The sequence below is a fragment of the Salmo salar genome, chromosome ssa22 (genome assembly GCF_905237065.1).
Source record: "Salmo salar chromosome ssa22, Ssal_v3.1, whole genome shotgun sequence".
Taxonomy (NCBI): Eukaryota; Metazoa; Chordata; class Actinopteri; order Salmoniformes; family Salmonidae; genus Salmo; species Salmo salar.
The window spans coordinates 29944241-29955440 of NC_059463.1; the positions used below are offsets into that span (position 1 = coordinate 29944241).

Sequence of the window (11200 nt, forward strand, 5' to 3'; positions counted from 1 at the left end):
TTTCCCCAAAATGAGTTTTTATTGACAAAAATTGTTTTTCTGCCCAGAATACATTTGTTCAGAACAACATTCTTACATATAAAAAAAGAAAGTTATTTTACACTGTAGATGAATTCAATGCATAGTATATATATATACAGAAAACCAAAATTCACGGTGTGAAAGTGTTTAATACTGTCATGCTCAAAGCAGACAATAAAAATAAAAATAAATCTTTCCTCACCCAACAAAATGGGCAAAAAGGTATGAATGTGGCATATAAGTACGATTACATCTCCCTAAACGTACACCACCTCCCTTCAGCCCAGTTTCAACAGAGAGGACCTATGAGTGGTTCACTTGATAACTCTTCCAATGCACACTTTCATAAAAAGTAAACACTTGACAAAGCTGCACCACATTCTAAGAGCCCTACGCTCCACTTTCTGATCCTACAGTATTATTGGAGCGCGGCTTTAAACAGTCACATGTCTGGCGGACAAACATGGTTATATTCTGAGATTCTTGACCAAACCTTCCCTTGCTACTCAATCAGAGAAATGAGTGGCCATCAGGTCAAAATCTGATGGCCACTCAAAAGAACATACCAAAGAGCCCAGTTGTGAAGGTACACTCTACATTCACGCCTATATCCTCCAGGTAATTGAGGCGATGGAATTTAAGCAGAAAACCAAAGCATTCCTATGTATACTGTGTTGGGTGGATGAAGTCAGTCCAGTAAGAGGGACTTCTCATCCCAGTGCAGTATACATGCTTGTATACTACAGAGCCGTTGTCACAGTCTGAAAAGGGACAACACCTCCACCCCCTCATAAACGCTTGTGGATCAGACCATTTTAATAGATATGAAACACTTCAGATGACCCTGAGGAGGCTAACCAGTCTCAGGCAAACTGGTACAGAGCGGTTGATCGGAGTGTTGTGAATGTCAGGATGTAGTCAGTCCTACCACTTCACTACACACACACCATTCTGTTTGGGCTGAACCTCCTGTAGGCCATGTCAGGGGACATGCCAGAAAGCATCCGGAAAATGACACAGGAGAGAACAGATTCATTGTGCAGATAAAAAAAATCTAAATGGAGATAAAAGAATGTGAATAATAAGAGTTTGGTAGGACTTGGTCTGATCTGGGGCATGTCCATGTGCATTAAGAGGGTTGCTTCGTCACAGGTGTTGCAGCCAGGTGTCTGACTAGAAGAGCAGTGCTCCCATGCTGCCCACTTCACTCTGCTCCTTGACAAAGATCTCAAAGTACTGGTAGATGATGGTGACGGCCAGCAGGATACCGGTGCCTGAGCCAATAGCACCCAGGAAGTCCGCCATGACAGATAGACCGCCGATACAGAGACCACCAAAGGCCGCCGCTGTGGGGATGTACCTGGAAAGCACAGAGGCAAGATTCCAGCTTGATACAGAAGGCAAACTCAAGTAGTAGCGCACCAATCATTACCTGAAGAAAGCATGTTTGGAAAAGTGTAATATTAAACCCTGTTAAATTAAGACATGGATTGTTGTGGCTAAAAGGTTATAGTTTTGACTAAGATAGTTTACCTGTTGAGTTCATGAACCATGGAGGTCTCTCTGTGTCCCCTCATCACCATCTGCTGCTCCTTTAGCTGCTTAGCCACCTGCGAAAGCAAACACACACTCATGGATTACATTACATAACACATGTACAGGTCCTCTACACCCAGACAGCCCTAGACATTTTAGGAGATTCCTACATCAAAATTATGAATTTATGATGACATAGTCTAAGAAATGTACAGCACATGTGGTAGAAGGACTTACATCTTTGGCAGAAGAGCCAGACACCTCGATCCAGGTCTTGGAGAAGAAGGCACAGGAGCCCAGCATGAAGCAGATGTAGATGGCAGCGTGGATGGGGTCGTCTAGGACCGAGCCAAACGACTCCGGGGGAGAGAAGTAGTAACAGAGCCCACCCACTGGGTAGGCACGAGCTGGACCGCCTGACGATGTGTCCTACAAACACACAAGTCTGGTCAGCTTATACATTCTGTGTTGCTGGATATGTTCAAATCTAATCAGATTTGATTGGTTGTGTACACATATTTTGCAGATGTTATCACAGGTGTATTAGCTCCAACAGTGCAGTAATACCTAACAATACATGCAAATCCCCAAAATAAAAATAAGGAATTAAGAAATATTAGAATGAGCAACGTCAGAGTCCGGAATATAAATATATAGTGTAATGTATAAGATGGTGTGTATTGACATTATGGACAGTATATAGATAGAAAGGTGTGTACAACAGGTAGTTATATATGATGAGTCTTGACTATAAAATACAGTGTATACACACATGAAGTGGGTAAAACAGTATTTAAACATTATTAAAGTGACCAGTGTTTAATGACTATGTACATAGAGCAGCAGTCTAAGGTGCAGGGATGAATACCGGCTGGTAGCGGGCTAGTAACAGTGACTTAAGTTCAGGGTACTGTGTGGATGTTAATGTGACAAACCCTGAGTTTAGAGTTGAGACATGGTAGTTCAGGGAAATGGTTTAAAATGGTGTGTACTTACAGACCAGGTGCCCAGCAGGTTAACCAGGAAGTTGCCACTGAAGCGAGTGGAGAGCATCTGAGAGATGACGTACAGGTTGGACACAAGGGCAGACTGGAGGATGATGGGAATGTTGGAGGTGTAGAAGAGCTTGATGGGATAAGTGTTGTACTGGCCACGGTAACGGGCAGACTTGATGGGCAGGTCCACCCTGAAGCCCTGTAGAGAGACGGGAGGAAGAGAGACATGGTAAGAGAGGGTAGAACATACCCATATCATAAATATTTAATGTCTAAATGGTCATTAATAAAACGTTTAAAAAAAATTATGCAATGTGTTGTTTTCTGACAATAACAAATGTGTTCAACTCCTTTAACAGGTTTTAAGAAAGAAAGACAGTTACTGACCTGGAAGTATATGACTACACCAAAGACGAAAACGGTGGCGAGGAGGTTCAAAAGATTTGGCAGGTTCTGGCGGTAGAAGGCCTCTCTCAGGGCACGCACTTTGTCTGTTCGCGTGGCCAGCAGGTGGAAGAGGGCAATGATGGCTCCCTCAAACTCTGTACCTAAACACAAGAGACTAAAACATCAGCCTCACATCTAGAGTCCACCTAAACTAACCTGACCCTTGGGGTTCTTCTCAAGTCCAAGTCGATCTATAGGAGCCATAGTTGTGTGGGGGCTGTGCTTTGGCAAAGTGGGTGGGGTTATATCCTGCCTGTTTGGCCCTGTCCGGGGGTATCATCGGATGGGGCCACAGTGTCTTCTGATCCCTCCTGTCTCAGCCTCCAGTATTTATGCTGCAGTAGTTTATGTGTCGGGGGGCTAGGGTCAGTCTGTTACATCTGGAGTATTTCTCTTGTCTTATCCGGTGTCCTGTGTGAATTTAAATATGCTCTCTCTAATTCTCTCTTTCTGTCTTTCTCTCGGAGGACCTGAGCCCTAGGACCATGCCTCAGGACTACCTGGTATGATGACTCCTTGCTGTCCCCAGTCCACCTGGCCGTGCTGCTGCTCCAGTTTCAACTGTTCTGCCTGCGGCTATGGAACCCTGACCTGTTCACCGGACGTGCTTGTTGCACCCTCGACAACTACTATGATTATTATTATTATTTGACCATGCTGGTCATTTATGAACATTTTAACATCTTGACCATGTTCTGTTATAATATCCACCCTGCACAGCCAGAAGAGGACTGGCCACCCCTCATAGCCTGGTTCCTCTCTAGGTTTCTTCCTAGGTTTTTGGCCTTTCTAGGGAGTTTTTCCTAGGGAGTTTTTCCTAGCCACCGTGCTTCTTTCACATGCACTGCTTGCTGTTTGGGGTTTTAGGCTGGGTTTCTGTACAGCACTTTGAGATATCAGCTGATGTACGAAGGGCTATATAAATAAATTTGATTTGATAGTTGGTCTTATGTGAAATTACCACTTGCCAGGTATTATCTCTGATAGTGGAAATTAGTGAGTCTGTCCTAAATGTACACCCAGACAGGGCACATCATTTTCAATGCCTCAGTTTAGCCCGTGAGACCGGCTGTCCTTCTCCCACAGCCGTCTGCTCTGGTGTCTTACCTCTGCCAGTGTTGACAGTAGTGGGGCTGAAGGCCTTCCAGACAATTGTCTCACAGATGTTGGTGGCAATGAACAGGGAGATACCAGAGCCCAGACCATAGCCCTTCTGCAGCAGCTCATCCAGCAGCAGCACGATTAGACCTGCCACAAACAGCTGGAGGGGGAGACAGGTGAGTTAGAGACCGAGACAAACCACTCACACTGGAGGCCTGTTTGACTTCCTTTAAATAGACCTTTTCTTCATACATTCATTGAAGTAATCGGAGAAGGTTGGATTGGTTAAAAAGTAGGATGTGAACCTCGCTTTAAAATTATCCAATCACTTACAGATTCATAGTGATAACCTCTGAAAAGGTAGCAAGAAAGGAGTATTGGACCAAGGCCTGAATCTGAGGGGGGGATAAGAATATGACAGAGGGGTGGAGTGGAGGGCTCACCTGGATGATGATGAGCAGACAGATCCCAGCGCCCATATCGGAGGGGTCTCCGTACATTCCAGTCATCACATACACGATGGCCTGACCAATGGTGATGATCATACCAAACACTGTAGGAGATAGCAATGGGTTAGAAATGATATGGCCTCATTCACAGTAATGCTTAAACTTGACAGAATTAGGTCAAACTAAGAACAAGAAGTGGGGATTGTGGTCTTACATTTCTGTGCGCCGTTAAAGAGGGCCCTGTCTTTGGGGGTGTCTCCCACCTCAATGATCTTAGCCCCGGCCAGGAGCTGCATGATTAGGCCGGAGGTGACTATGGGAGAGATACCCAGCTCCATCAGGGTACCTGGATGGACAGGAGAGACCCAGGGGACGTTAACGGGAGAGCAGAGCCATAGAGTTGTTCAGCCATTCAATCAGAAAAGATACCAATTACACACTCAAGTCATTCATCATTCACTCAAGACTATCAATTCACACACTCAGTTACTAATTGACTCATTCATTGCCATGTCCGTTGATTGATGTATCAATTCACAGAGAGATTAATTTATTCACTTGTTGTTTCTACATTGCAAAAGTGACAACCCACCTCTGTTGGAGGCCAGAATGACTCTCATCCAGTAGAAGGGATCTGCAGAGTCTGAGGACATGATGCCAAAAAGGGGAATCTGGAGGATAGGTGACAGACATTCAGGCGTGAGTTTTTATTCTACTCAATTAAAATGCTAGAAAAGAGAGTGTGTGAACAATACAGCAGATATTTACCTGGCAGCACACAAGGAAAATGAAGAGAGTGATGGCTGTCCATAGTACCTTCTCTCTGAACTGGATCTGTTGAACACAGCAATTACAGTGAGACATGGAAGCAACAATGACAGCAGGCACAACAGAGGTTTATACAGTTGAAAGTAAAACATACTTTTCTTCATAAAGTAAATACTGTACCTTTCTTTCAGGTTTCTGGATTTCAGGTAATACCGCGCAGAACGGCTTTATTACCTCCAGGAATTTGACTGAAAACAGACAAAAGGAGGGATGTTATTCAATAGACTCGCCATAATAAACATAAATCAAGACCAGTGAATGACCTAACAATTTATAGGGGGACGTGGCATAGCGGTACATACATAGGGGATTGGATCTTCGCCTATAAACTAAGCGAATTCACAATGAAAACAGATCTTTCTATACACAATTGTTAATCCAATTTAAAACATTTAACATACCAGCAAATGTGTTTCAGTAAACATGTACTGCTTATGATACAAGATATTTAAACCCGTGTCAAACACCGGCTGTTTGCTATGCGTCGTCATCACTAATCTGGATGTGTTGGTCTGCATCCAATATAGCTAACATTAGCTATACTAGCTAGATAACATTACATGTTAACTAGTATGCCGTAGAAATCATGCTCCGAGATATCAATTACCATGTAACATTGGTTGATATATAGTTATCAATGTAACGTTAGCTGACTGGACATAATAAAAAGTAGTTCACATCTGTACAGCTAACGTTAGCAAACTAGATAGTTAACGTTAGTTAGCAAGTGACACTGATAGCCAGCTAACGCGTTAGCTAACTAGCTAGCTCTTTTAAACTTCCGTTTCTTGACAACTGACAAAACTAGCCATTTTCATGCAGACATTGCTGTTGAAGACAGGAGTTAAAAATATGCTTGAAACAAAGACCACTTGTCATCCAGCTAGCTAACAGTTAGCTCTAGCTACAATGAAAATGGCCTTAGATCCAATCATTGAAAAATGACATAGCCTGCATCGGATTCATCAAAAGTTCCCCGATTATATGAAATCGTCCTTTACTTTAGCTAGCTACTTTAGTCTGGGGGATACTCACTGCCCATGATGATTTCTCAAGCGTTACGATCTTTGAGTGTGTGATCCTTATGTGTCAATAGGTCTCTCCAGCTTTCGGTCTGACTACCGGCGAAACGCTCTACAGCTGAGAAAGAAAGCGCTTTAGAGACACGTCAACACTACACAAGCAAAGATAGAACAATGAAACAGATATTTCACTGGATGTATAAATGTGAAGCATCCGGTTGGCGTTTCCACTCACTACCAAATATGGTAGCGAGAGGAAGCCTACTGGCGCGCAGTGGGAGAAGAGGGGATGAGGTTGATTTTGGCCGACATTCTGCACATTTTCTCATCGATTAAACATTTGATCTTAATGCAGTTTTCTGTTCCCAAAATCGGTTATGAACAGGGCGGGCTACGTTTTCTAGACCTTACCCCTTGCAAAAATAGAAATCGCGCTGTTTAGGAGTGCAAAGGCTAATGTAGTTATTGCACACGCGCATTTCACAGAGTAGGCGTTCCCTGACGGGAAATATGCCGCTATATACTAGAACGCGCTAATGCACGCTTGGCTCTGCCCCATCCTTGCTTGTTCTGCCCACTATGACGAATTTCTTCCCATTGGAAACGACAAGCTGTGGTCTATCTTGGTTTAGTTATAAAAAATATTTGACACAAGCGCTCCAATAGAGACGGAAGAGGAAGCGAGACACACACTCGTTTTTTTCCCTGGTTCAATGAACTAAATAATACCAGACCCAGCTACTATGGCATTGGTGTCACACCCAGTTAAGTAGACCGGAACTAACCTTTTTTTCAATGGTTAACGGCATCCAATAAATGTTTCATTACCGCCACGTACTAGACTGGAGTATAACTCCCTTATACCTTGCTTAAAAAAAAATAATAATACAAAATTACGAAATAAATCAACGAATATCCTAACATCTAACCTTACACTCATTAAACACCCACCACCATACTCCACTATTTAAATCTATCAAGTCCTACCTCAGGCCTACAGCCTGAAAGGATGGGACACCATCACCCAACACACTCTGTAACCCTTCTGACGTCAAGTCTCGTACACCTAAATACTTCTCTGCAGCTGCCACCACAACCTCAATTTTCTGCGACTTACCTTCAGTACAGTTGATAACCATTGCTATAAATGCAACAACAAAAAAATCCAATCTTACTGAAACATATCACTTATTGGCCTATTCCTCTGTACTTGTACAAATCTACTACTCATACCACTCCTCTCAGGATACCTCCACCTTGACCCATCTTCCTCTACTTTCTTCACTGCCTCAGAACACGACAACTCTAACCCTGGAAACCTCAACCTGCTTCTCTCACACTGGACATTTCTGATCCCCAGCTACATGGGCACCACTACAATAAACACATACAGCTTCTTTCCCCAATGCTACACATTCCTTTGTCTCATGCCCTTCACACTTCTCACACGTAGGAACCTCCCTCCTACACACAGCTGCCACATGCCCATAAGCTAGACACCTGTAACAATGTAATGTATTCGGCAAAAAACTCAAAATAACAGACAACGACTTTTCTGTTTCACCATTCACGCCACCCTGTCTGCATCGCACCAAACAACGAGCATCACAAATACCCGGAATTTTCCCCTTCAGTTGGTCAACTTTCACATTCACCGCTACCCCAGTAATCACTGCTTTCAATGGGGCCCTTTTCTTGAGATCAAAACAATTTACATCACTTGTCCCCATTCGCTTGACGTGGAGTGCCTACTCCCTCTGACCAGCAGAAACACAATTATCACAAGACCACTTCTGGTTACCCTCACTGATTCCACAGTACCCAACTCTGTTTTCACCCACCCTTAAACCACACATGGATCAGCCAAAAGACAACTGTCCACTTTTTCCAAAAATGTCACTCCATCACAAAATCATCTTTAACAGATTCATAATTTCTCCTGTATTCGATCCAACATACAGCTCACTCTGCTTACATTTTCCACCATTATTCTTAATCAAATCAAAGTTTATTTGTCACGTGCGCTGAATACAACAGGTGTAGACCTTACAGTGAAATGCTTACTTACAAGCCCTAACCGACAGTGCAATTTAAGGAAAAAAATAGGTATTAGATAAACAATAGACAAGTAAAGAAAGAACACCCCCCCCCAAAAAAACTAAAACTGAAAATAACTGTAGCAAGGCTATATGCAGGGTGTACTGGTACAGAGTCAATGTGCGGGGGCACCGGTTAGCCGAGCTAATTGAGGTAATACGTACATGTACGGTTGAAGTCGGAAGTTTACAAACACTTAGGTTGGAGTCATTAAAACTCGTTTTTCAACCACTCCACAAATGTCTTGTTAACAAACTATAGTTTTGGCAAGTCGGTTAGGACATCTACTTTGTGCATGACACAAGTCCTTTTTCCAACAATTGCTTACAGACAGATTATTTCACTTATAATTCATTATATCACAGTTCCAGTGCGTCAGAAGTTTACATACAGTAAGTTGACTGTTCCTTTAACAGGCTTGGAAAATTCCAGATAATGATGTCATGGCTTTAGAAGCTTCTGATAGGCTAATTGACTTCATTTGAGTCAATTGGAGGTGTATCTGTGGATGTATTTCAAGGCCTACCTTCAAACTCAGTGCCTCTTTGCTTGACATCATGGGAAAATCAAAAGAAATCAGCCAAGACCTCAGAAAAAAAGGAAAAAACCTGAAAGGCAGTTCAGCAAGGAAGAAGCCACTGCTCCAAAACTGCCATAAAAAAAGCCAGACTACGGTTTGCAACTGCACATGGGGACAAAGATCGTAGTTTTTGGTGAAATATCCTCTGGTCTGATGAAACAAAAACAGAACTGTTTGGACATAATGACCATCATTATTTTTGGAGGAAAAAGGGGGAGGTTTGCAAGCCGAAGAACACCATCCCAACCATGAAGCACAAGGGTGGCAGCATCATGCAAGGAGGCCTACAAACCTGTCTCAGTTTCACCACCTCTGTCAGGAGGAATGGTCCAAAATTCACCCAACCTATTGTGAGAAGCTTGTGGAAGGCTACCCAAAACGGTTGACCAAAGTTAAACAATTTAAAGGTAATGTTACCAAATACTAATTGAGTGTATGTAAACTTCTGACCCACTGGGAATGTGATGAAAGAAATAAATGCTGAATTAAATCACTCTCTCTACTATTATTCTGACATTTCACATTCTTAAAATAAAGTGGTGGTCCTAACTGACCTAAAACAGGGAATTTTTACTCTGATTAAATGTCAGGAATAGTGAAAAACTGAGTTTAAATGTATTTGGCTAAGGTGTATGTAAACTTCCGACTTCAACTGTAGGTATAGTTAAAGTGACTATGCCTAGATTACAGAGAGTAGTAGCAGCGTAAAATAGGGGGTTGGCGGGACACAATACAAATAGTCCAGGTAGTCATTTGATTACCTGTTCAGGAGTCTTATGGCTTGGGGGTAAAAGCTGTTGAGAAGCCTTTTGGTCCTAGACTTGGCGCTCCGGTACCGCTTGCCATGTGGTAGCAGAGAGAACAGTCTATGACTAGGGTGGCTGGGGTCTTTGACAATTTTTAGGGCCTTCCTCTGACAACATCTGGTGTAGAGGTTCTGGATGGCAGGAAGCTTAGCCCCAGTGATGTATTGGGCATACGCACTACCCTCTGTAGTGCCTTGCGGGCAGAGGCTGAGCAATTGCCGTACCAGGCAGTGGTGCAACCAGTCAGGATGCTCTCGATGTTGCAGCTGTGGAACCTTTTGAGGATCCGAGGACTCATGCCAAATCCTGTCAGTCTCCTGGGGGGGATAGGTTTTGTCAAGGTTTTTTAGGACTGTCTTGGTGTGTTTTGACCATTCTAGTTTGTTGGTGATGTGGATACCAAGGAACTTGAAGCTCTCAATCTGCTCTACTACAGCCCCGTCAATGAGAATTTGGGTGTGCTTGGTCCTCCTTTTCCTGTGGTCCACAATCATCTCCTTTGTCTTGATTACGGTGAGGGTTAGGTTGTTATTCTGGCACCACCCGGTCAGGTCTTTGACATCCTCCCTATAGGCTGTCTCGTCGTTGTCGGTGATCAGGCCTACCACTGTTGTGTCGTCTGCAAACTTAATGATGGTGTTGGAGTCGTGCCTGGCCATGCAGTTCCAAGTATACGTCTCCCTATGATATTATTGTACTTCTCCTAACACACATCTCGTTCTTGCCCTCTCATTCCCCTCGCTAACACTAGTCACTTTATTAATGTTTACATATTTTGCATTACTCATCTCATATGCATATACTGTATTCTATTCTACTGTATTTTAGTCTATGCCACTCCGACATTGCTCGTGCAAATATTTATATATTCTTAATTCCATTCCTTTAGATAAGTGTGTATTGTATTGTGTGTATTGTTGTGAAGTTGTTAGATATTACTTGTTAGATATTAATGCACTGTTGGAGCTAGAAACACAAGCATTTTGTTACACCCACAATCTGCTAAACGCGTACGTGACCAATAAAATTTGATTTGATTTACCTGCGGAACCCCCGACAGCAAAGTTCAATCATCTCCTGGTAGTATATTTGTTGATAAACTTTGGATCCCTTTCAAAAGAACCGTGCGTCCGCCATCAACCTGCCACATCTCTTCGCCGGCCCGCCTAAATGGCTGAACGAGTGAATTATCTTCATTTATCCACTATCTTTGGCTTCTTTAGTTTCTAGAGTGAAAATGTAATTGAAAACAATGCAGTAAGAACAATATTTTTATCCTGTTCCCCTTGGTCTTTTTAGCACAGCACTGGCCCATAAT

The 11200-nt window shown here is 43.0% G+C and overlaps 1 protein-coding gene across 1 annotated transcript; it reads right to left on the minus strand.

The window, feature by feature from the left end:
• Window positions 1-6669, minus strand: LOC106583199 (protein transport protein Sec61 subunit alpha). Its single transcript, XM_014167106.2, has 12 exons — window positions 6413-6669; window positions 5498-5565; window positions 5318-5383; window positions 5142-5220; window positions 4764-4895; window positions 4544-4653; window positions 4107-4260; window positions 2940-3100; window positions 2554-2751; window positions 1795-1986; window positions 1555-1631; window positions 1-1381 (listed from the first exon to the last, which is right to left on the minus strand). The coding sequence occupies exons 1-12, from the start codon at window positions 6417-6419 to the stop codon at window positions 1195-1197; spliced, it is 1431 nt and encodes a 476-aa protein (XP_014022581.1). The 5' UTR covers window positions 6420-6669; the 3' UTR covers window positions 1-1194.
• Between the last annotated feature and the right edge of the window lie 4531 nt (window positions 6670-11200).

Bases quoted from the DNA above. Each gene is read 5' to 3' on its own strand.
- LOC106583199 (XM_014167106.2), bottom strand. The intron at 4,896-5,141 runs GTGGGTTGTCAC...CTGTCCATCCAG, and splicing joins CATTCTGGCCTCCAACAGAG to GTACCCTGATGGAGCTGGGT. The intron at 1,987-2,553 runs GTAAGTACACAC...GTGTGTTTGTAG, and splicing joins ACCTGCTGGGCACCTGGTCT to GACACATCGTCAGGCGGTCC.